Here is a 27,782-nt window from a genome sequence, read left to right as displayed (position 1 = left end):
ATGCAAGAGAGAACGGGATTGCTAATAGATTCTATTTTGTGTTGATTGGAAGGAGTTGAAATCTGACTTAAGCCACGTCAACAAATACATCTAGAAATATGATGCTATACATTGAATTTTTTTTCCCATAGAATGATTCTCCAATAAAATACCCTTCACAAAGATTTTATGAAGAATTTTACACCATTTCTTAACCTAGATGTATAGTGATTGATACTTGAGAATATGCAAAGGACACAAGGAAACATTAATTTTGCTGAAGATGAAAATGAAGAAAACGATCTTCCTCTTATAGCATTGAGGATAAATATGAATTAGTTGATAAATGACAGTTGTCCTCTACTAAATCCATATGAGCACAAACACCTTTAATACATAAAACATTCCTGCTAACATGGCATCCAAATAGAGAAGGAACAACCAAAGACCTCTTTTTCAGACAAAATAAAGGCATGCCAACTTCAAGATATGGGACAGATCAACGATGGGAAGTACATACAAAGATGATGAATGGCTCCAAATTCCTGTTTATTGCCACATCATTCCAGAGGACATTTGGCATGATCCTAGCAAGTATACAAAGTGCATTGATGGCCATCTGCTTGTCTAACCATTTGAATGGGTGCACTCTGCTATTCTGCAGATTTGCAAAAGTGTATGTACTGCCACCATATAACTTGACTACGAAGTACCCCCTTTGAACCATGGACCAATGAGGAGCATCCACATAAGCACCAACTGCCTCTGACTATAAAGAATTCAGGCCATGTCAGTTACTATGGAACAGCTGTGGTTTAAAGTTGACTGGCCGATCCAGTTTCCAGATAAATTTAAATGCCAGTCATCTGCTCAAGTTCAATTATATCTGAATATCTTGGGATAGAAAAGAACCAGTCAAGCAACTGTTCAGATTTTCCAAAAAGCATTCAAGACTAAAATGCTTTTTTAAGTAAAGTGAATTCTAACAAAACACCTTTCCATGTGGCCCAAATAGCCACTTAACAAACATGACTACCTTTCAAAATATGAATTGTTGGCACAAAGGCGACTGAACACAATTGGGCATATTTGATTCCAGCAGCGATTAAGGCTCAAACTGATAAAACAGATTTAGGACTAGATCATGTAAAATACATAAAATGATAACAAGATTTTGCATGTGACCTTGGATGATAACAAAGGACTCAAATGAAGAAACTTCACAATTTTGCAAGAAAAGAACTAGGCCAACATAATCTTGAAATTCTGGAAGGCATAGCCCTTTTTTTTTGTTTTAATATATTTTGTCTTATGCTTGCTAGCATTAAATTTAACTTAAGTTACTTCTGTCCACTTCCTTCATATGGTGGATCTTATGATTTCTGTTGTCGCAAATTTTCTGATGTTTTACATTCTAGTTGTTAGCAGTGCACTGTGCATCAAAACACTCTCCCCATTTTTAACAAATAAGATTAATAATTTCTGAACGTGTTTATGACTAACTAAGAGCTATGTAGGCAGGAGATTAGAGATTTGGCATTTGTTAGGATGACTTAAATTTAATAAGACATGTAATATGGCAACAATTAATGGCTATTTAATGGACACATGATTGATTTAATTTTTTGTTTATGTTGGTGGTTGGGTAACATAGTGGCCAAGTCTATCTGCACTTGTGTTGAATATTAGGAAAGTTCTCTGTTATCTCCATTTACTGCATTGCCATGTATTCCTGTTATAGTTTATGACATTATGTTATACGTGTTTACGGTGGAGAAAAATCTTGTGTTGTTTTGCAGATCTGATTAGTGTTATGATGTTTCTTTGCATAGTTACAATAAATTAAACTCAACAAAGTATTAATTTTGTTGTTATTGATGCTTATTTCGGTTGTGGTCTAATACGTTTGCAGAGTGAGTGTCAAATGTTCATGGAATCACTTATATGCAAAATGGACAAGTGTGAGAAATTGCTGACTTTTGATGCAAAAGTAAGTTGGGTATTTGGGTTACTTTTCTCTTTTGAATACTTCTTTGCCTCTCAGCTTCCGATTACATCTTATTTTCCCTTTTAGGTATGCGCTGTACTCTCTGTGTTTCTGTTTGTTTAATATTTGTGATCCAATACCATAGTCTATGTCTTTGTTTTCTTGAAGTTCAATGCTTTGGTGGCAATCGAGATAAACAAAGTATTGAAGACATTATTTATGGGGCCCACCTCCTCATGCTAGAGCCCCCACTAAAAGACAATATTTATGGGGCCCACCTCTTAATGTTAGAGCCCCCACTAAAGACAAAATAATCCTACGTAAAAGGATAATAAGGAAGTGACTTAAAGACAGCAATATAAATGAAGACGGTGATTATATCAATCAACCAAAACAAAGACCGATTCCACACATTATAGTTGACTCAGCATGAGATGGTGGTTGAGTCATTAAGTTGCAACATTCAGCGATCCAATAAGTAATTAAAATAAGACAATGTTAATAGCATAGGACTCCATTATGGGACGTGAATACAACAAAGGTTTAATGCGAGTGGTTGACAAAGTATATCCTAACAACTCATGAGAAAATAAATACAAGGCAGCGGTTATCCAAAGGGTGTGATTACAGTTTAAGGAATTTAATAAGTAAAAAGAATAACAAAAGGGTGCAATTGAAGTATATCGTGTTTGTTTAAAAAGAGTAAGTATTAAAGGAAGACGTGACTATTAGAGAGTTGCGAGTTAATTACTAATAGAAGTTTGAAATAATAATTAATGTCGTCATCCAAGGGGTGCGATCTGTTAAGATAAAAAGTAAAGTGTTGTGTTTTGGTCGAAAAGTTGTGACTGCTTGGTATAGGAAAATGTCTCTTGAAGATAAGAAGATATAAGAGGACGATTGGTCGGATGTGAGAAATATGAGTGGTGTATAATTTTGCAATTATACTTCAGATAGAAGGAGAGTTTTTAGATATATTTTGTGTGGTGTGAAGTGTCAAGCGAGAATTGTGAAGATAAGAAATAAAAGAAAAATCCTTGTGGAGTGATGCGTGTATTAAAATTTTATTAAAATAAAAGAGGGATTTCAGGATCAGATCGAATGTGGAATATGTGTGGAGTATCAAAATAAAAGAATATATCTAAGTACAAGTATGTGGTATGTGAATAATAAGGAGAAGAAGAGGAAGTTGGGTGCATGTATAAGTGGATGTGTGTACAAGTAAAAGGTGTATGTAAAATACTAAGATATATCTACATGCAGATTTGTAAAAGAAAAAAATAAATGCTAGATATCTGAGAAGTTATAAATAAGGAAAGCATGCAGATTCCAAAAGAGGATTAAGAAGAGAAGATTAGGAAATTAATCTTTGTTAAAGTCAAAAGAGTGCATATTTGAAAGGATGTGTTGTTTTGAATATCTCTCTTGAAGATATTATATATTTACAATTGAGAGATGTGAGAGTATGAAATAAAAAGAATATCCTTAACAGTGAGTAGTGTGTGAACAAGGAATACACAGAGTTGATGAAGAGCCATCAAATGAAGATAAAGCGCAGACTTATGAAGAGTAGAATGGACAGATTTATAAGGACTCTATAGAAGAATTTTGCAGATTTATCAAGCATATTGGAGAAAGTATTGTGAAGGTTGGAGGACAGTTTTGTAAGTAGATTTGTAATCAGTTCTGTGGCAAAGTTATTGTCATCATAGTAGCAGTTGGAGGAAGAGATTTTGTGGAAGAAAAATCATCCATCGTCCATTGTTATAGCAACATTGTCAAGGTGGAAAATCAGATTTATGTGAAGTGGGTTGGTGCTCACAAAATCAGATCTGGGAGTTTGTGCTCACAAATGTAGGGGTTGGTGCCTACGAACATTGTAAAAGGAGATATTTATAAAAGCATTTATTGCCGTGGTTTTCTTCCGTAAGGGTTTCCACGTATATATCGTGTTCTATTTGTGATTAATAATAGTTAGATCTCATGTTAATAATAATACACAATGAATATGTTTATGAGATAAGTTATATGCTTGTGATTAAAGTTCAAGAAGTAAAAGTTTGTTAATATACTGGTTCACCCCCCCCTCAGTATATTCTTGTGCTCTTCACTTCCCTCTTCATTGCAATGTTTCCTTGAAATGCTTGCAGCCTGCTCGTTCACGCTTTTCCTTACTCACCTCCAAAACAAACAAGATGGTATTAAATACAGATGATAAAGGAAAATTCCACATCTTCCTAATCTGATATGATCCCTGATTTTCAGGTTAGATTGTGTGATGTTTTAGGTTTGATTAAGGTCCATTTCTGAATTTCATTTCTTGCAGGGTCTGATCACACATCCTTTGGCCTTTCAAGTGTTATGACTTCACACTAAACTGATCTTTTACCTTCATCATGATAAGCGCACGCTACACTTGTCTTTACCTCAAGCTGTGTAATGTCCCCATTTTAGCAGACTTGGATTTTGTGAGATTAGCCTATTATCCTGACCCTCGTAGGCTAATGTGTTGGATAGAGAGTCTTTTGAGGATTGTTATCATCTCTAGTGTTCAGAGTGCTTCAGTTTGGTCTTCGTTTGGCATCATTCGGACATCATTTGCTCTACTTCCTATTTTTAGTAAGTCTTGGGATGTTAGAGATGGACCCCTGCTATTTTTAGTAAAGGGGGTATGGTCATATGCAGCTTCATCATGTCAGCTCCCAGTTCAGACGGCGTTCAAAAATGTTGAATATTAATGGAGATATTAATGTTTATTTAGTTTAAATAAACATTAATGTTTTGAGCTTATATTATTAAGTTATAATATAATTTTATATTATAACTTAAGTAAGGGTCCAAGTATCATTAAAGGGGGCCATTTAATTAATTAATTGTGGCTCTTTTACCAAGGTGAAATATTAAATGACAAAGTGAAAATATTATATCATTAAATGTCATTTAATATCATTAATTGATTTAATGCCTTATTGGAGAAAATCAAACCTTCATGGGAAATATATATAAAGCTTTTGAAAAGAAGAGAAGGGGGGATTGATTATGTGATTGGAGTTTTTGATTGAAGTTTCTCTGGAGCATTGAAGTGTAGAATACCAAGGGTTTCTGCAGGATTCAAGGCTTGTCGGCATTGGAGAGCGTGGCTTCTTCATTGTAACAGCATATAGAGGGTGTGCAATAGCATCTGATTATGCTTGTGAGAATTGGCTTCATTCAGAAGTCAATATTGAGCTGATTGGAGGGTTTATTTCAGAGTTTGTTTGCAGATTGAAAGAGACTACAGTGCGCTACAGTGCTGTGAATAGTGCGCATGAACAGTGCCGTGAACAGTGCGCTACAGTGCAGTGAACAGTGCGCATGAACAGTGCGTATGAACAGTGCGGAACAGTGCCGTGAACAGTGCGCATGAACAGTGCCGTGAACAGTGCGCTATAGTAGTTTGAGTTCTATAGAAGGGGATTTAGAAAGGTTGAACAGCTATATATATTTGACAAGGGATTTGCATATGAGGAGAATCAAACCAATATATCAAGGCAGCCATTGAAATTCCAGGTTTTCTATCTATGGTCATTGTATTAGAAAATCATTACTTCATTGCATCATTTTCTATTAAGATTATATCATGAAATACGTGGAGGTTGCATATGTTTAATGGAGATATAATTTGCATATTCCACATTCATGGTAACATTCAACATTGATCAGCCACTTAGCTTTCATGTCAATTGTTTTCTTAAATGCCTAATGGCTGTAGGTATACATTGGGATGCATGACAAGTGTTTGTCTTAATGTCAACTAGCTGTACTAGTTAATTTCAGTCATTACATATGTGTGGAAAGGTCTAAAACAGCTAGTATATCATTTCTATAACAACTTTGCATTGTTAGAAGCTTTCCATAACTTCATTTGCAGCCTACAAACCCAAAGAAGACAAATAAAGAATTCACTACAGCGGCTTCAAACATTGTATGCCAAGTGTTTGACAATATTCCTTGGGGTTCAAATAAGCGAAACAGGGTCAGATTAGCCAAGGGATATTACAAGCTGAGCTTATAATGCACTTGCCTTTGCACAAGAATATGAGGAGGGGCGCACCGTGCTTGTCTAGGTGCACAGCCTTGAGTGCATAGTGCAAGGGGTACTGCATAGTGTGCTCTGGAGCATACTTAACTAGATTTTCATGTTTTATTGAGCGCATATTGTTATACCAACTACAAAAGTTAATGTAGATATTTTCTGAAAGAATGATCTGTGGCTCCTTTGATCTACTGTTGATACTTTTAGCCTCCTCAAAGTCTGAGTTTTGATGTTTTCCAAGGCTAAGCGCACCCTACAAGGCCATCTGCACAAGAGGCAAGAGGGCGCATTGTACATGCATATGTGCACAAGGATGGGCATGAAGAGCACACGATTATACTGAGAGGGGGGGGTGAATCAGTATAATAATGTTTTTCAATTTAATACTTTGTAATCAATTAAAATAAGCATGCATATGAACACCATAACACAAGATTTAAGTGGAAACCCAATGCAGGAGAAAACCACTGAAAATGTTTGCTATATATATATTTCTTTTACAATGTTTGTGAGCACCAACCCATTGGAAGCACCAATTCCCCAATCTGATTCTGTGAGCACCAACCCACCGGAAGCACCAACTCCCCAATCTGATTCTGTGAGCACCAACCCACCGGAAGCACCAACTCCCCAATCTGATTCTATGAGCACCAACCCACTGCACTTAAATATTAAATTCCACCTTGACAATGTTGCTTCTTCAACGGATGATGGACATTATTTCTTTCCTCAAATCTGATTTTATTTCTCTCCTTAATGTGTTCCTATCTGTTGTAAGAATGTTTACAAAACATACTTCATAGTTTGTATTAAGAAGCCTCTACAAATCTGGATAAATTGTCTTCTATATCTGCATATGCACTCTTTGTATTTTCAGCATGGCTATCACAACACAATCTGGAATTTTTATTTTAACACTCCTTACATTCAATAGAAAAGTGATATTCTTATGCACAGCACTTGTATACAGCAATTCCTCTACATACGTATTGTCTTCCACTGACTTATAACCTAAATAGTTTTGTAGACTACACTTCTCACACACTGAACCTGAATAACTTCAATCAACTCACCTTTTTTTTTTATATCTCTGTATGTATTTTATACTTCATATTTTGAAATGTCACAACCTTTCAAGCATTCGTAACTTTTCTTTTTGAAGTATTGTGATAGCTTAATCAATTTAATTAGTCGATGACTTATTGTAATGTTTTTACGGATAATCTAATGCCATTGATAATTAGTTAGGCTCAATAACATATCGTGAACAAATAAGAGTTAAATATATTCACGCTTTTTGCCGAACTATATGTTTGAATATAAGGCTTTGTATAATATATAGTTTTTAAACGAACTTGATTGCCGCCAATCACCGCTTCATCTTAATATATCGATAAAAGAAAACTTCGCCCAACAAAATTGCGATAGTAAAGAACTTCATCGAATAGCATGCCGCTAATAAACATTTTGCCGCTCCTTATGATAATATAATGTTTAGAACTTGAATTAAAAATCGCTTCATCGTGATCATTATTATCTATCATTTTAACTTTAATCCTGCAGAGCTTTCACGATATCTTTAATAAAAGGCCACTTCAATATATTTGCCGCACAATATAATTTAAATATAAATGTCGCCCAAGTCCAATGCGATTAAAATTTTTGTTTTAATAGTCTTTGATATGTATTTCTCTGGTTTGAAATATATTTATTAAAAAAAAACTCCGCTCAATGCTATGGTTCCTCTTCATGAATATACGATTTGGTTTGATTTCCTTTCCGCTATATGGTGGGCCACCGAAACATCTTTATACTTGCGATAGTGATAACGCACTAAAGTTTTATTGCAAACTATATTGTTTGTGCCGATATTATTTTTAATACTTTCAATAGCTATATCAAAGTGCAATGATAAAACTATGTAAGTTTTTAATAATTCCGCCGATCATATATCTCTATAAATCTGAGCCGCTACATATATTTTCAATATTTCTTCCGCTATGCTGTATCTGTATATTCTCCGAAAGATATATTTTAGAATAGGATTGGTATAGTGATGTCTTTGTGCTTTCTCAATCATGAAGACGGTGGCTTTCTGCATAGCATCTATTCCTCTGCATAGCATATACTGTAGGTTCGACTTGTAGGCTATAGGTGTAGATGTGTATATATGTGTTGAGTCTTTAGTCTTTAATGACATCAATGACAATATTTCCATCAATCTCCCCCTTTGTCATTGATGGCAACCTTTTAATTCAGATTGCTCCCCCTCAAACCACTGGCTGCTCCCCCTGTCTCCAATTTCTCCCCCTTTGACATTAATGGCAAGAGCTTTTTCTGCTGTTTGTAACCTGCCTTTCTTTAATGTATGCTTCATACGAAGCGCTTATTGAGAGGATGAGAGTGATATTACTCCCAATTTCTCTTTGAGGTACTCAAAGGTCTCTTTTGGAAGAGGTTTTGTGAAGATACTTGCTAGCTGCTCCTTTGTTGGAACATATTCCAACTTTACTGGCTGCTCAAGCACTTGATCTCTTAAGAAATGAATTTTGATAAGAATGTGTTTTGTTCTGGAGTGCATCACTAGATTTTTTGACATACTGATTGCACTTTTATTATCACGATAGATAGATATAGGATGATCATACTCAATCTTAACATCTTGCAAGGTTTGTTTCATCCACAAAACTTGCGTACAACATGCTGCTGCTGCAATGTACTCTACCTCTGCAGTAGATAGAGATATTGAAGCCTGTTTTTTGGTTAACCAAGAGACAAGGTTGTTGCCAAGGAAAAAGGCTCCTCCGCTAGTGCTTTTGCTATCATCCTTGTCACCTGCCCAATCATCATCTGTGTATGCTTTGAGAGTGAAATCATCACATTTTGGATACCACAATCCAAAATTCATTGTACCCTTCAAATACTTGAAGATTCTTTTAACTACCTGTACATGTGTTTCCTTTGGTGCTGCTAGATACTGTGCTGCTACACCAACAACTTGCATTATATTTGGCCTGGTAGCTGTTACATACAAGAGACTTCCAATCATGGATCTAAATTGAGTCTGATTCGCATCGGGGGATTCATCATTTTTACTAAGTTTGCAACCAGTGACCATAGGAGTACTGATAGGGTGGCAATCTTCCATTCTGAATTTCTTTAACATCTCCCTAACATGCTTAGTTTGTGAGAGAAATATCCCTTCATCTGATTGTGAAATCTGCAATCCCAAGAAGAAAGAAAGTTCTCCAAGCATAGACATCTCGAATTCTTTTTGCATGTTAGAAGCAAATTCTTCACACATTTGATTCTTACTACCACCAAAAATGATATCATCTACGTAAACAACTACAATTAGCAAATGATTACCTTCACACTTGAAGTACAAATTACTGTCTGCTGCTCCTCTTTTAAACCCTTGTGTTTGTAATTTGGAGTACCATGCTCTGGGGGCTTGTTTGAGGCTATAAAGTGCCTTTTTTAATCTGCATACATAATCTTCCTTTTCTGACAAAAGAAATCCTTTAGGCTGCTCAATATATACTTCCTCTTCTAAATCACCATTTAGAAAGGCTGATTTCACATCCATTTGATAGACTTTGAACCCCTTATGACTTGCAAGAGCTAGAAACATTTTGATAGCTTCCAATCTGGCAACTGGGGCATATGTTTCTTCAAAATCGACTCCTTCCACTTGTGCATAACCCTTACACACAAGTCTTGCCTTATTTCTTGTAATTTCTCCATCTTCATTCATTTTGTTGCGAAAGACCCACTTGGTCCCAATGATATTTTTGTTTGGGGGTCTTGGAACAAGCTCCCATGTGTGATTTCTTTCAATTTGGTCCAACTCCTCATTCATAGCATTTACCCAATACTTGTCTTCACTAGCTTCATCAAAATTCTTTGGTTCTATCTTAGAAAGTAGACAGAAATGAGCATGTTCTGTGGTGGAAGCCAGTCTCCTCCTTGTCTGAATGTTTGTATCCAAGTCTCCAATAACCAAACCTTCTGGATGATTTTTCTTATTAAACTTTGATGGAGTTTTTGATGGTGTTTTTAAAGGTGTCTTTGATGGTGTTTCAAAACTTTTTAGTTCCTCATTTTCACTTTCTTCTTTTAATTCTTCTTCCTCACATTGTTCCTTAGAATGATCTTCTATAGCTTTCTCAAATTGTCTTCCTTCATCTATCTTCACATTAGCACTTTCAACTATCTTGTGAAGTTTTTTATTGTAGCATTTATAAGCCTTGCTTCTAGTGGAATATCCAAGAAAGATTCCCTCATCTGATCGGGCATCAAACTTTCCCAAGTCCTCTTCATCTCTTCTAATGTAGCAAGTACTGCCAAAGATCCTGAAATAATCAACAGTTGCAACCCTTCCTTTCCAAAGTTCATATGGTGTCTTGTCATTATTTACCCTTATTTGTGCCATGTTCAATATGTACACGGCTGTGTGAATAGCTTCTTTCCAAAAAGTGTCAGCAATCTTTGATTCATTCAACATAGCCCTTGCTATTTCCTGAACTGTCCTATTTTTTCTTTCAACTACTCCATTTTGTTGTGGAATTCTTGCTGCTGAAAGTTGTCTTTGTATTCCATGTTTTGTGCAAAAATCTTCAAACTCATTTGAAGTGAATTCTCCTCCTTGGTCTTATCTAAGACATTTTATTTTGGCATCCATCTCATTCTCAACTAGCTCTTTGAAAGCTTTAAACTTTGCAAGCAACCCAAGTCATCTTGGAGTAATCATCTATAAGTAGCATAAAATATCTTTCCCCTTGCAAACTTTTTGTTCTAGTTGGTCCACATAAGTCTGTATGTATAAGTTCTAGAGGTTTTGAAGAATAGTATTCTTTGGACTTAAAACTTACTCGAGTTTGTTTGCCAAGTTGACATTGTTTGCAAATGACATTAGAAGGTTTTGTAATTCTAGGCATATTCCTCACTGCTTCCTTTTTGCTAATTTTGACAAGATTGTCAAAATTAAGGTGACCTAGCCTCTTGTGCCACAGCCAATTTTCATCCTCTTGAACAAAATTACATGTTTCTTCATTTATTTCATTTAGAATATACAAGTTATTTGCGGTTCTATGAGCATTTGCAATAATTTTTCCATCCTTTTTAATCTCGCATCCCTTAGATAAAAATGTTACACTATGTCCTTGATCACAAAGCTGGCTAACACTTAACAAATTTTCTTTTAAGCCTTTAACATATAGCACATTTTCAGTTTTAGTCTTTCCATAATCTAAGCTAAGAGTTCCTTTACCTTTTATTTCTCTTTTTGTGTTATCACCAAATCTCATTGTTCCTTCATCTGCTGGTTCAAATGAAATAAATTTGTTTTTGTCCCCTGTCATGTGTCTTGAGCATTCGCTATCTACATACCATCTATCCTTTTTGTTCTTTGCATGAAGAGCTATTTGAACAAATAAGGATTCTTTCTCATCTTGCTTCTTTTTCTTTCAAGTCATTTTAGATGTTTCCTCCTTTTTGATAGGTGCATCTTCCTTTCTTGGTAAACTAGGAAAGATAGTTCTACAAAATCTGGTTGTGTGTCCAAAGTTGTGACACTTATAGCATATTACATCATAATTCATTAGAGGAGAAAATGAATTGTGGTTCTTAGGAGTAAAATTAGAAATATTTCTAGTATGACTCCTACAATTGATTGCTTTGTGACCAAACTTATAACATGAAAAACAATGTCCTTTGAATGGATAATAATTATTAGTTACATGTGGTTTCTTCAGGTGGGATGTTTTCAACACATTAATGGGAGAACCGGATTTATGAACATCATTTTTCCTTCTTTTATTTTCTACTATCTTCCAAGACTCATCCAAGGTTTTTGAACTAGTAGCCTTGACTGTTTGATCCTCTTTATGTCCTAGACCTGATTTAATGAAAGTAGGTCTTTGCGCTTTGAGAAGTTTATCCATTTTCTTGGTGTTGTCTTCAAATTTCTGAAGATTCTCCAAGTCTTGATTTAAGAAGATGATTTCTGATTCTAATTTGCTGCATCCTTCCTCTTTACTTTCAAGCTGATCTTTTATCTCTTTCTCATTCTTCTTTGCTTCCTCCAATTGCATTTTTAAGTTTTCAATGAGCTTGCTTGACTTATATTTTGTAATTTTGTCTTATATTTTGTAACCCTTCCTTTTAATTTTTTATTTTGTTCATAGGCATAATATAACTCTTCTTCAAGATCTACATCTTCTTCATCACACATAGCCTCTTGTTCTTCTTCTTTCTCATTTTCATCATCCTCAACTTTCATAGCCATGAAAAGAATCTCTTCTACATCACTACTAGAAATATCTTCAGAGCTTTCTTCTGATGAACTAGAGCTTTGTTTAGAATAGAAGCTTTTCTTATGCTTTGAGTAGTTTTTCTTGAAGTATTTCTTTCCTTTTTTCTTTGGATAGTTCTTCTTTTCTTCTTCACTACTATCGCTTTCATTTTGGGGACACTTTGAAGCATAGTGCCCTACCTTACCACAATTGAAACATTTGAATGGAAATTTTCCTTTGTATTATCCTTTGCCCTTTCTGAATTTCGTCATGAAGTAAGCTTCAGCCTCATCTGATTCACTGCTTGAGCTCTCCTTTGGTGCATGTTTTTTGTTTTTGCCTTTCTTTGATGTTTTAAAAGCTGCTTCATTTTGAGAGGGTTTGTCTTCTCTTCTCATTTCATAGGCTGTGAGGATTCCAAATAATTCATCTTTTGTCAAGGTTTTCAAATCCTTCATTTCTTCTATGGCTGATACCTTAGGATCAAATTTCATTGTCAAAGTTTTCAACAATTTCCGAACAAGGGGCGTGTCTTCAACTACTTCTCCCACTGCTGTGATTGCGTTCACAGTTTCATCCACACGCAAGAAGTAGGCAGCAATGTCTTCATCTTCCTTCATTTTAAGGCTTTCATATTTCATTCTAAGTGATTGAAGCTTGGCCTCTCTTACTTTTTCATCCCCTTCATAGATACCTTTTAATTTGTTCCATATCTCTTTGGCTGATTTGCAATGCATAACCTTCGTAAATTCGGAATCTGCCAAATTGCATAGTAGAGCATGCTCTGCTTTGGCATTGTTCTCACTTTTCCTCTTTCCTGCCATATCGGTTGGAGGAGTTGATGGAGGAGTGTACCCATCTACCACGGATTGCCAAACATCATAACCAAGTGCGTTCAGATAGGCTTTTATTTTGATACTCCAAAATGCATAATTTGTCCCATCGAAGATTGGATTTCTAACTGCATAGTTATCCACCATTGTGCTCTTTTTGAGGATCTACCCTCAAGCTGTAAGGCTATCTCTGGAGGAACCGGCTCTGATACCAATTGAAGAGCACACGATTATACTGAGAGGGGGGGGGTGAATCAGTATAATAATGTTTTTCAATTTAATACTTTGTAATCAATTAAAATAAGCATGCATATGAACACAATAACACAAGATTTAAGTGGAAACCCCATGCAGGAGAAAACCACTGAAAATGTTTGCTATATATATATTTCTTTTACAATGTTTGTGAGCACCAACCCACTGGAAGCACCAACTCCCCAATCTGATTTTGTGAGCACCAACCCACTGGAAGCACCAACTCCCCAATCTGATTTTGTGAGCACCAACCCACCGGAAGCACCAACTCCCCAATCTGATTCTGTGAGCACCAACCCACTGCACTTAAATATTAAGTTCCACCTTGACAATGTTGCTTCTTCAACGGATGATGGACATTATTTCTTTCCTCAAATCTGATTTTATTTCTCTCCTTAATGTGTTCCTATCTACTGTAAGAATGTTTACAAAACATACTTCATAGTTTGTATTAAGAAGCCTCTACAAATCTGGATAAATTGTCTTCTATATCTGCATATGCACTCTTTGTATTTTCAGCATGGCTATCACAACACAATCTGGAATTTTTATTTTAACACTCCTTACATTCAATAGAAAAGTGATATTCTTATGCACAGCACTTGTATACAGCAATTCCTCTACATACGTATTGTCTTCCACTGACTTATAACCTAAATAGTTTTGCAGACTACACTTCTCACACACTGAACCTGAATAACTTCAATCAACTCACCTTTTTTTTTTAATATCTCTGTATGTATTTTATACTTCATATTTTGAAATGTCACAACCTTTCAAGCATTCGTAACTTTTCTTTTTGAAGTATTGTGATAGCTTAATCAATTTAATTAGCCGGTGACTTATTGTAATGTTTTTACGGATAATCTAATGCCATTGATAATTAGTTAGGCTCGATAACATATCGTGAACAAATAAGAGTTAAATATATTCACGCTTTTTGCCAAACTATATGTTTGAATATAAGGCTTTGTATAATATATAGTTTTTAAATGAACTTGATTGCCGCCAATCACTGCTTCATCTTAATATATCGATAAAAGAAAACTTCGCCCAATAAAATTGCGATAGTAAAGAACTTCATCGAATAGCATGCCGCTAATAAACATTTTGTTGCTCCTTATGATAATATAATGTTTAGAACTTGAATTAAAAATTGCTTCATCGTGATCATTATTATCTATCATTTTAACTTTAATCCCGCACAGCTTTCACGATATCTTTAATAAAAGGCTGCTTCAATATATTTGCCGCACAATATAATTTAAATATAAATGTCGCCCAAGTCCAATGCGATTAAAATTTTTGTTTTAATAGTCTTTGATATGTATTTCTCCGGTTTGAAATATATTTAAAAAAAAAACCTCCGCTCAATGCTATGGTTCCGCTTCATGAATATACGATTTGGTTTGATTTCCTTTCCGCTATATGGTGGGCCACCGGAGCATCTTTATACTTGCGATAGTGATAACGCACTAAAGTTTTATTGCAAACTATATTGTTTTTGCCGATATTATTTTTAATACTTTCAATAGTTATATCAAAGTGCGATGATAAAACTATGTAAGTTTTTAATAATTCCGCCGATCATATATCTCTATAAATCTGAGCCGCTACATATATTTTCAATATTACTTCCGCCATACTGTATCTGTATATTCTCCGAAAGATATATTTTAGAATAGGATTGGTATAGTGATGTCTTTGTGCTTTCTCAATCATGAAGACGGTGGCTTTCTGCATAGCATCTATTCCTCTGCATAGCGTATACTGTAGGTTCGACTTGTAGGCTGTAGGTGTAGATGTGTATATATGTGCTGAGTCTTTAGTCTTTAATGACATCAGTGACAATATTTCCATCGGGGCACATAGTGCGTGTATATATGCACTATGTGCCAGGTTCTACACTTGGACAAATTTCAGAACCTGGTTTGCAAACTTCACAGCTGTTGATCAACTTGATGCATTGGGTTGTGCTAGGAGATGGGATAGCTTTCTTTTGCCTATGTGCATGGTGTTATATTTTTCAATTGTTTTGTGGAATCGTTCAAGCATGCTTGTCATTTGGTCACAAAATGCACGAGTATGCACAAGTGGTACATAATACATAGTCGTTTGCACAACTTGATTGAGTTGTTCAAGTCTGTTTGTCTTATTGGGCACATTTTACCTATGGTTATGCACAGTTATGGTTGCAAAATGCAGTTGTGCTTGTAATATGCGCCTAGGGCTTACACTTAGCTGAATTTTTATGTCTTCTTAATACAATGAAGCCTCTTTATGTATGGGGCACCTAATACAAGGTTCTTTACACAACTGATTGGAGTTTTGGTCATCCAAACACTCATATTCTACCTTGGATGCAAAATACACATGGATGTGCACTACATGGGCACACAGTGCATGTGTACATGCACTATGGGCTCATACATATACTTAAGCCAAAATTTCAAAACATGTCATCGAATTCCATGGTTTCTAGATTGAGCTAGCCGCCTTCAACATCATAATTTTGGATCAATTTTGTCTTTGGATTGGATTTGGGATGATTGCTGAATCAGCTGTTGTGAGTTTGGAGTTCATAGTCCTGAGCCCACTTCGCACCTAGTGATGCACGACATGGACGCATAGTGCAAGTGCATTGGCACTATGCGCTCTTGCCCATACTTAGATAATTTTTTACACTTTTGTTCTCAAACTTGATGGCATCTTGATCAAATGTGTTGTCTTAAGCTCGTCCAAGGTATGTTTAGGATCATCTAAGTATTCTTGGAAGCAAAGAAGTTTGGGCGCACTATGATAATGTGTACATGCACAAGGTGTTAAGGTAGTTATCTCCCCATACTTAGTCAATTTCGCTCCTCTAGGCTTGAGCTCACAACATAGATTTTGACATTCATGACCTTAAAGTGGTATGCTTGCAATTCCTAACAGAACTACAAGCAACTTGACGTTGCATACGAACTCAACTCACCCGATAACTTTAGCAACCCTAACAAGATTGACAACTTTGACATCCTGTGACAGTATTAGCAACTTGACAACTTTTGCAATATTGCGACCTTGACAACATTTCGTGCTCTATGACAACATTTTTCATCTCTCCTCAATCTTGGACCAACAAAACCAAACTCCTCCCATAAGCAAAGGTTAACAACTAGGACCTTTTAGGAAGTCCCAACGCTTCACCCCTGTGAAAATCACCTAGATGCAATGAGTGCTAAGTGGACCATTCATTCTCATGAGAGATGGGTTCTTGTGAACCACTACTCATGAAAAATGGGTCAATGAGTTTGACTCAAAAACTACACAGTTGAACCTTGATAGCAATATCATAGTTTGATTTCCTATGGAAAACACCTCCTACTTATCAATTGATGAACTAAAGGGGCTCTATAATGAATGGTTCATAAGGCACAACACTTTCTGAAGGTTTTGCAAATGGGGTTGCAAGCTAAGTGGGTTTAACCTTGGAGAGAACTCCATGATTAAGCGTGCTTGAGTTGGAGTAGTATTGGGATGGGTGACCTCCCAGGAAGTCCTAATTCTTCACCCTTGTGAGGATCACCTAGATGCAATGAGTGCTAAGTGGACCCTTCATTCTCAGGAGAGATGGGTTCTTGTGAACCACTACTCATGAAACATGGGTCAATAAGTTTGACTCAAAAACTACACAGTTGAACCCTGATAGCAATATCATAACTAGGACAAAGCTAAAAAACGACTAGACCTAAAGCACTAAGCTAAAAGTTGAAAAAGTGTGGGGTTTCCATTTGCAATGGGGTGATGTGTGAAAACATCACAACAATGACCAGCTTTTTTTGGCAGAGGCTAAAAATAGGCTTTTGTTGAAGTGTGGCTCTAGATGATGAAGCTAATGAATTTGATCACAGTGAACCTTTTTGAGATCCTGATAATTGACACTTTGAATCCAAAAATCTTCTTGTAAGGATTTGCATTGAACCTTGACTGGAAATTACAACTTTGAAGATCTTATTTTGATAATCTATCTTCTTTCAAACGTTTTGTTAATCTTCTTAGCTCCGTTTTAACTATTTTGATCGAAGAGTTTTAAGGAGCAATTTTGTTTTATTTTTCTCAATAATCTACACTCATTGCTTCATTGACATCCTTTGGTGCTGGTTTGAAGAGTTTTTGTTTTGTTTTTGTTTTTGGGTCAACACTTTCAAAAAAGATAAACCAATTAAAAGCTGGTCTATAAAAACTTCTCATAGGCATTTTTTATTTATTCTGACTGTGACTTGCAGAACAAACAAGTGAAAGGGGAAAGTGCATCTTCTACCTATGCGTGAATTCCTTCCTTCAGCTACAGTTTTAGAAAATGATAAAATCTTTGTAAATGTGTGCTCTCCTTTCCCTTGACCAGGCATGATTTTCTTAACATGGCATCTTCTTGTTAAATATACAAACTCATGTCAACAGTGCACCTGTCGTAAGCTTTGATTTAGGCGCACTTTTTTTAAGTGTACTCTAGATTGTAGAATTGTGCCTTATGCTTTGTTTTCTCCTTTAAAAAAAAGAATTAGTGTTCAAAATTTTAGTTTTTGATAAATCAATTTCCTGACAACGCACGACTCGACTGGAAATGACTATACCCGACTTCAACTTTAACAATGCAAATTTGCTGCACGAATGGAAGCGATTACAACAACTCTTGACACACAATTGGTTCTAATGACAAATTGACAAATCAAATGATTGAATTTCGATGATGACGAAGTTTCATGCAATGCGATTGAGTTTTGGATTGGGCAAAACAATTATGCATTCCTATTTTATATTATTTTGTCTTAATTTTGGATGAGATCTTCTTTATGCTTTAGATGAGAAATAAATATCTGAATACAGCTACTACAGTACAAATGCTGTGGCATTTGCAGCGTGTATATCATTTTTATTTTCTATGATATAATTGGAAGTTTCATGCAACGTCCTGTAAGATCTAATTAAAGTTTTACACTGAAGAATTACAAATGATGTAGTTATTGTCTGTTTGAAGATGAGACTATTTCAAGTCAATATAATCCCATTGGGTTAAATTAGTTTTTACAAATAAAAGCTTTTATAGGACTGAAGATTTTAAGCGATTAGTGAACTTTAATGTATGGAAGAGCACTTTCACTCAATTAAGTTCTTTCTATTTGTTTTTTAATATTGACAGATGTTTTAGTTCAAACTGTTTTCCTTCAAATCGTTTCTCTTTTGAAATCAAAATGGCAGTGAAATTGTGGCTTGCTGCCCTGTTTGTAGTGCTCTTGTGGATCAAGGGATAATGTTCCCTTCCTTGTAATTTAGGCTGTTGGTAATGGAGGAGGTGTTACAGACATTATACTTGCAGCGTATCCTGTCAGGCATCCAAAAACTATTACTCATTCATGCACATCAGGACGATCTCCATTTCCAGCTGTTGATGCTTTTGTGGAATCTGTTTCTTCTGTGGGAAATATTCCAGGTAGAGATCTTTTCTATATTGTATTTTTTAAATTACGTTTATGCCATGCACAGCTATCTGTCACCTCTCCCAGACAAAATAGAAGTTCCTCTAGCTTGGTTTTAGTTGGTGGGGGAAGAGTGATGTGCTTTAACTGTATTATATTGAGACTTCTAACCTATTGCTAGATCTAGATGTCAAATCATCCGTATCTTTCCCAAAGATAATGTTTGTTATGTCATTTATATACAGGATAAGAGAAATCAATGTCTATTTAATTTTTGGAAAACGAATTTGATTTAAGTGTCTCCTGTAATGTTGTAAAGTTGTCTGATTTTTGGATGATTGAGTGGAGAAGCCTGATTTATAGTACCATGTTATTTGATACATGTGATGCCAACTTGGTTTGCTATTTTTAGTTGCTGGCTAAGGTGGTGTAAGTTATCAAATGGTCATGAACAGTTACACGGTTAAATCCAATAGTTGAGGCCTAACTTGCAACCTTTATTCGTTTCTATAGTACTATCACAATCAGGGAAAGGGTGCTGATTCATAGAAGTTCCTCCTCTACTGCTTGTTTAATAATTGGACAGTATCTCTTGAATAAAGCATCAATCTCTACATTCTCATGCAATCATTCTGTGTATTAATTGTGAATACCTATCATTTACTTGTAATACAACTTGTCTGATACTGTACAATTAAATGATAAATATCGCAATCAATACATATAATGATTGCATAAGAATATGGAATTTGACTCTTTATTCAAGAGGCAGTATCCAGTTACTTATAAGCAGTACAAGGTGGATATTGTATAAAATATAGTAAATGTCCTTTCCCTGACTGTGGAAGTTGTTGGTTAAGTCTCAATTGTTGGGTTTAAATGTTAACAACATTGTATTAGGAGACTGGGAGTGGTACTGGTATGCCATTTTCAAAAGAAGTTGGAGACAGGAACTTGGAGATACCAAAAATTATTATATAATCATACAATGAATATGCAAGATTTAGGGAAAAATGCTTAAAAATTTAAAAATAAGAAAAAACAATCTATGTTACCCCAAGTTTCTAGGACAAGGGGACACATTTCTAGGATGATGATTTTTTTGCCAATTTTATTATCATTTGCAGAGCAATCAAATGCGATCATCTTGCATTATGAAACATATTTATACAGAACTATGATTCCAACAATGTGCTTAATCTAGCACTAACGGGATTAACAAAATAATGAATACAAGTGCCTAAATAGACCAACAACCCATAACAAATTACAAACAAATAAACAAACCTAACAAACCATACAAGAATGATGTAATACCCAACATTACCCCTTATTACATCATTTTTTGAAAGTGCTAATAAGAGAACCCTGAAAACTCTCAAACTTCACGCGTGCAAGAGGCTTGATGAAGATACCAGCATGTTGTTCCTATGTATAACAGAACTGGAGCAGAATGTTGTCTTGTTGAACGTTTTCTCTTATGAAGTGACAGTCAACTTCAATATGCTTGGTTTGTTCATGAAACATTGGATTACGAACAAGCTTGAGAACACTCTGATTGTCACAATAGAGGACTGTAGGTTGGGTTTGTGGTACCCCCAATCCTTCTAATATGCGACGCAACCAAACTGCTTCACAAACTGTTGCACTTGCTGCACGATATTTTGCTTCTGTTGAAGAACGAGCAACTGTGGGTTGCTTCTTACTTCCCCATGAAATAGGTCTTGAAGCTAGGAAAAAAACAAATCAAGATGTGGATTTTTTATCATTAATTGAACCTGCATAGTCTACATCTATGTATCTAGTCAAGAAGAATTCATCACTCTTTATAAATTCCAAACCATGATCCATTGTACCATGTATATACCTTAAGACCCTTTTTTTTGCTAGCCAATGACATGTCCTTGGTTCTTGCATGAATCGTGAAAGTGTAATGTTTCCTAATTGTACGGTGTGGCTGGTGAGGCAAGGGAAAAAGGTCATATGGTAAATAGCTGTATGGTGGTGAGAGGGGTGGTCGTACGGTGGGATGAGAAGAGGGTTGTACGGTGCAAAATGCCCGTACGGTGGAGTGAAGACAGTACGGTGGTGTGAGGGGTGGCAATACGGTGTGAATGTCGTACGATGGAGTGAGGGAGACCGTACGGTGCAGAGGATGCACGGTGGTGAGAGGAGGGATGGTAGTATGGTGTGACCGTACGGTGAAGGTGTGGTTGGAGTTGGATGGGGGTACGGTAGTGGGCCGTACGGTGGGTGTTGGATGGATGTGTACGGTAGTGGTCCGTACGGTGGGTGTATGCTCACCAAGTTCCGCCCTCGAGCCCTTTAGATACTTAGTCAGTTTGTATAGCGTAGTGGAATGAGTTATTATTATCACAGGCACAAGAGACTTAGGTGTAGATAATGAATATTCGCATATGCACAAGAAATTATATTGATAATGATCGCACAGTAGATTACACAGACTCGGAACAAAAGCAGACTAGGGTGAGGAGGGCTCCCACTGAAACTGCGGATGCCAAGTAAGGAGGATCTCTCACCTCCGAAATGACAGACAAGCTGAACTCCAACTAGAATTCGCACAAACAAGAGTAAATACCAAAATTTGCATACCTATAACAATGACTAACTCGGCCATATATATGGGCTCCAGGAAGTTTCCTGAAGGGTTACAAACGAGCCGACCCCAAAAAATTTATAACTAACTAATTCATAAAAGGGGCCCGAAATATATTATGAAGTACGGGGCCATACAATAAATTATTTAAATTGACTATTTAATTATATCGGGGACATTGCAGTCCTCCTGGCCCAAAAATTGCTTGCCCTCAAGCAATTGTAGACTCCGATGCTCCTTACAATCAAAAGCACGATGTCCTTCTCCTCCACACTTATAGAAAGTTCCTCTAAACACTCTCTTGTCTTGTCTTCAGTCATCTTTTCCAAAATTCTCATTCCGGTAGCCTTTCGGTTCTCTCCTCCGGTAGAAATTTCTATCATCTTTCCGGTATGAATTACCTTCTTTGCTCACTTCCTTGTCCTTGTTCTGATCCGTACAGGTTCCTCTACCTCCGATATATCCTCCTCCTCCTTGAAATTTTCCTCCGGAAAACCTTCCACCTCGGCCTCTCTGCCTCTACTCATGTCTTTTGTTTAGCTTATCTTCTGCTTTCAAGGCATACTGGTAAGCTTCATCGACACTCTGCAATTTGATTAAACTGAGTTCATCTTGTATAGACATCCGTAATCCATTCAAATATCATGCAACATGTTCAACTTCATCATCAACATGTCTGGATCTGATATTCAACTTGTAAAATGCCTCGGTGTACTCCTTCACACTCAATTCCTTCTGTCTCAAATTCTGCAACTTCCGGAACAGATTCACTTGATAATTAGTTGGCATAAATTTTGATTTCAACTTAGCAACCATCCGATCCCATGTCTTGATCTTCTCTTTACCTCTTCTCTGTCTATCAACTTGCAAATGCTTCCACCAAAGAGATGCATGACCTTTCAACCGGGTACAAGCATATTTCACCTTCCTTTCTTCTGCGGTGTTTTCAAAATCAAAGTGTTTCCCCATCTCCGAAATCCTATCCATCAATTCATCCGAATCCAACTTTCCATCATATTCCGGTGGGGTAAAATGAGGTTTGGTATTCGCCCTACTCAAAACCCTCGAAAACCTCTCTTCATCTCGATCAATCGCCGGTGGCTTTACTTGTTCTGCCGGGGATTCTTCTCTTTCATCTTCACTTACATCTTCAATATATTGGCCTCTTCTCTGGGCTGTCTCAACGGCTTCCAACCGGGTTGCAATTCCTCTCAACATTTCCATCACAACAGGGTCTGCATTCCCACCGCTCCACCATTCCTATTTCCTCTTCGCGCCATCTTCACGCCAGTCCTCTGCTGCTACAGGTCGGATCCACAGTCCGCCACCCTACAACGAAAATTTCTCAAGACAACGCAATCTCCGGAACGAAAGCTCACTCTGATACCACTTGGTGCAGTCACCGGTTAGGAGGGACCTCGAATAGATCAATCTGGGCCAGTCAGCAAAAGTAAACACAACGGAAACACAAGGATATGATGGAGGCAATGCAGAATTGAATGAATTATATCGTGAAAACTGTTTATAATCAACCGTTAGCAACCGGGTTACAGTAACCAGTTCACTGGCCTTCTAAAACATGCTTGATTACAGAACATGTCACAACTGGGACCTCAAATCTTAGGATCTATCTTCTATGTTCTATCTCTTTCTTGAACTACATTCTAAAGCTCAATTACAATGATTTATACGATCCAAAGGGATCCGGTCGGCCCAAAAAAAGGATCAAATGCTGAAGAACAAGACCTAACATGTAAAAACAAGGTCGGCCTCCGCCAAAGAAATTCCTCCGGAAAATAAAAAAGGTGAAGTGTAGATCAAAGGGAAAGGTCGGCCACACGCCAAGGAACATCGAAATCAATACTCAGGGGTTCACAAGCTACGAAAGGGATCCAGTAGATCCCAATAGATTACAACCAGGCAACCGGTACCAGAAAACTGTCTCGGAAACCGGTAGCGATAACTTGTCAGAAAATAATCCAAATGCTCCACGGTTTGGGGATAAGGTAGATGATCAAGTCCTCATGCAAAATCCAACTCCGCACGATCCGGTGAGCCAAATCCTGGAAATATAGATTGAAATGCTGAAACTGCAAAACAGAAAGGAAATATGTTTGGTTGATGCAAGATAGCCATGAACCGGGGATGCTCCTGCATCAGATATTGTGTATTTTTTCTGTTGGAGCTAAATGTTTGTAACCTTTAATAATATTATATGTTAAGGACAAAATACTTGGAGTTTGAACTTAACTCAAAGTTCCTTGATAGCTGGGTAATCATTGTTTATGAACTTAATTGTAGAAACTGTTGTTTCATTAATGCACGAATATTGAAATGAAGAATGATGTCCAAGTGTGTGCTGAATGAATGATTAATTGCAAGAAAACAAAACTAAAATGCACCAAGTATCGACTTAACATCAGATCATTTCATTAAGAAAATATCAGAACAAGGGAGACTCAACTGTTACTGCTTGACAAAATTCTTCCAGTCAATTAATAAGGGATTTGTGGAAAATAGGGGCAGCCTATTACAGTCGTATCAGAGCAGGTGTATCCTGCCATCCTAAAGGGTTAATCAAAAGACGAAGTCTTACGAAGAGTTACTAGAAGATCTTTAGTATTTGCATGAGTATCGAGGTTGGTTTAGAACCATCTTTAAAAAGAAACCAGAAACTAATGAAAATGATTTCTTCAGTGTCCAAATCCAGAAAGCTAGCGAAAGTGAAGAAATTAAAAGGGTCACGATGAAGGATGTTCTAATTACTTCAGAAGGTGATAATGAGTTAGGCAAGAGGGTGTCTATTGCAGGAGAAAAGTTGGGACACTTATCTCCATCAAAAGATGATCTTCTTAGCTCATTGGAGGAAATGGCAAAGTGCTTGCAAGAGGTGAAACAGACACCCTCTCAGCTGATTCAAAATGCAATAGCTCCGATAGCGAACTTTTTGGGAGAACATAGATTGCTAAGACACCCAAAGAAGGAGGTAAGACTAGTTGTTTCTAATTGCCTAAATGAAATCATAAGAATTACAACTCCTAAAAATTCCTTACAAAGATGATATAATGAAAGAAGTCTTACAGCTGATTGTGGAGAGTCTTCATGGGTTGCATGATGACAAAGCCCCCACTTTTAATAGAAGGTCAAAAATTTTAGACATTATGGCAAGGACTAGATCATTTGTCCTTATGTGGGACCTTCACTTTGATGAGTTGATTCTACAAATGTTTCAATGTTTCATTGCTGAAATTAGGAAACGTCACCCTAACAAGGTGAAGACAGATATGTTCAACATCTTGTCCATGATCCTGGATGAGAATGATATTGTTTGTGAGCAGTTGCAGTCTGATTTGCTAGACATTTGGAGAATAGAGTTGCATGTCTCAGCTACAGCCTATGACTTTGCAAGAAGTTTGATTGAGTTGAAGATTGAGAAGTTTAGGGAACAGCTAACTTCAGAAGAATTGGTCATGTGAGGTTTACAATTATCACCTCTTCAAGTGAGAGACAATCCAGATGTTGATGGGAATGTTTCAGCTATGATTACACCTATTACCTTGCCCGAGGAAAACAATAAGGATAATGACTGCCATACAGTTAATGAGGAGTTTATGAAGTTAGAGTCATTCACTGCAGATGAGGGGTTCACAAGACTCTTCACTGGTGATGTGCAGATTTTCATTGATAAAACAATGGAAGGGAAAGACTTCCTTGAGGAGTCTACTTTTGATCACATTACTGCTCTAGTAGAACTACATGATGAGAACATACCAGCTTCTAGTGAATTAGCTAAGTTGGAAGTTGAGTGTATGGAGCGAACAAGCCTTCCTTGTATTGAGACTCTTAATTTGGGCATTAGAAAAATTTCTTCAGATGGAAATAGTGCTGATTTGATTCCATAGCATAATGTGTGCATACAGGATATTGCAGAAAAAGAAATTCAGTCAAAGTCAAATGTTTCACACAGTCTGCACAGTTTGTGGAATCAGCTGAAGGCAAATGAGGATGGGATTGTGGCAGCCTTATCCCATCATGATGAGATGCATAAGCTGGTTGAGAATTACCTTTGGATGATTCAGTTAGAGAGGAGACAAAAGGGAATGGAAGTGGAGTCTTCTCTTGATAGTTTGCAGATGATCAAAGAAGGTTTGGGAGCAATGAAAGGAAACTATTTGCATCTCCTTTCAGATCGTGATCACCTTCACAAACTGGTTGAGATCTATTCAGATGCCTTAAGAAGGAAAGAGGAAGAAATTGATGATCTTTGCTTACAGTTGAGCATGGCCCACTCTTCCTTACACAAAGCGGAGAAAACCATTATTGGTCCATCAATGATACAAGAGTATGATTCAAGAACATTGGAGATCAAACAGATCATTGAGGGAATTGATGAAATCCATAAGTATGAGATGGCACAACATGACTTCAGCACTTTCCCGAATGATTTCAGTTTACATTTTGGAGAGGAGCATGTTGGCTACAGTAATCCAACACCGCCTTCATGGATTTTACCTCCTATTTCATTGTTTGATGGCTGTCCTATGATGCTGATCAGAATTTTATCAGGTTGCAGTTTGGGGGCAGCGGCTATGGACATGGATAGGAGAGATTGGAACTGCCTTTTGGGAGTTAGAGGGAGTATGATGAGTTATTAACCTCTTTGGGCTATAGAGATACCTTCAATACCATTTTGGATTTGGTTCACAGGTTATATGGCGCTGTTCTGATCTATACCAGCAGCTTGACAAAAGTTGGTATTTGTTTTTATGTACCTATGATGGGCATCATTCATATCTACAAAAGTCCACTTTGGGTAGACTGGATTATTGATGATTTAGACGCATCGGACTTGGTTACAAGTTTAGGCATCAGCGTAGAATTGGGTACCGGATCTCACATGGGTATTGTTGAGATTATCATTGGGCAATCTGATCAGGAGGACATGATGCCCTCTGATTTTTGCACGCTGGACCTTATCATTGATCCAGCCACTGTTCAGGTGATGGATGGTACTCATGTTGGTAATGTTGATGCAGTTGTACTTCTTTTGTTGATGTGTGAGTCATCTTCTGTTGTTGCCAGCATGAAGTGAAATTCACATGACCACTCGAATAGTCCATTGGTACAAGTAGGAGTGTTTCACCTTGATTGTGTATTGAGGTGTGCTTATCAGTTTACCTTTAGCCCACATACTCAGGTTCTGACTATATTACTGATGGCAGGGAAAGGTAAATTGAGTATGGAGCATATGGGTCTGCACTGGTATGACATATTTCTCATAACAGGCGATGAGTCCGAGTTTGGCAAGTCTCTCACCTTGTTCACTCCAGTTAGTTGCTTACAGAAACAAGTGTTTGATACTTGGTTTGATTGGACTGTAGAGGGTGACAGAGTAGTGCAACGTCAGCATGGTGGATTTATTCTTGGTGACGGGGTCTTAGAGTGTGGTAGTATTGTTGTTGTTACCCCTTATTTCAGTATATACAGGAGAACATTACAGTTGTTGTAGGTGGATTGGAGGGAAATTTTGGCTAGGACTTGGCTTTTGGTCGATTTGATGTTGCAGTTTGTAGTTTCGATCTTACTTTTTTGAGCACTTCCAGTCATCTGTGCAAATAGTTGTGGAGGATTTCTTGGGTATAGCTTAGTTACCTTCCATCTCTACTTGTGGGAGCATTAGACACTACAATCGTCACATGATATCAGTATACATGTCGCTAGATGGTGATTGGCTGATTGTAGTGAGTTGGGTTGGTTGGAGCTCTCAAGTTTCTTTCTGAGACACTTGGAGATTAGGTGACGGTGAGGGAATCACGGTCTATGATCGGAATGTCATTGTCATGATGTATGATTGCGAGGTTGACTCTATGATTACCAGTTGTCGGTCAAATACTAATTGGCATCACTTTGGGGTCATTTTTTTGAGAGATGCTGAGGGTCGTCCTTTGAGGGGGAGTAGATTTCATTTCCTATTGCCCAAGGTTGAGTTAGGCAATGGGGTTTTAGATATGGATCTCCTTGAGGCACCTTGGTAGGATATATTGCATGGGATAGATCTCAGTTTGCTCAGGATTTTCAATATTGGTTTTGATGATAATTTGTTGATAGAAAACCAGGAGATGACAGTGCAGTTTGAGGATGGAGTTTTGTCAGTTCTAGAGTCTATTCCTATAGTTTTGCAGTTTGATTCTTTGGGAGAGCAGTTTTTTGAGGAGATGAATGAGTTTACACAGTATATTTTTGCTCTTCTTGTTGGAGGTTTTCAAGAGGTCTCTGATTGG

At 36.9% G+C, this 27,782-nt stretch overlaps 1 protein-coding gene across 2 annotated transcripts in view; it reads left to right on the top strand.

Moving 5' to 3' along the window:
• LOC131077968 (uncharacterized) overlaps positions 1 to 27,782 on the top strand; it is a 286,782-nt gene that overhangs the window by 248,699 nt on the left and 10,301 nt on the right. For both annotated transcript variants that reach the window (XM_058015576.2, XM_058015575.2), the window contains exons 9-10: positions 1,892 to 1,969; positions 18,742 to 18,898. In XM_058015576.2, coding sequence (XP_057871559.2) covers positions 1,892 to 1,969; positions 18,742 to 18,898 — 235 coding nt within the window. The remainder of the gene's footprint in view (positions 1 to 1,891; positions 1,970 to 18,741; positions 18,899 to 27,782) is intronic.

The sequence above is a fragment of the Cryptomeria japonica genome, chromosome 5, assembly GCF_030272615.1.
Source record: "Cryptomeria japonica chromosome 5, Sugi_1.0, whole genome shotgun sequence".
Classification (NCBI taxonomy): domain Eukaryota; kingdom Viridiplantae; phylum Streptophyta; class Pinopsida; order Cupressales; family Cupressaceae; genus Cryptomeria; species Cryptomeria japonica.
Note: the sequence above shows the minus strand (reverse complement) of the source record. Positions and strands in the feature narration are given on the sequence as shown.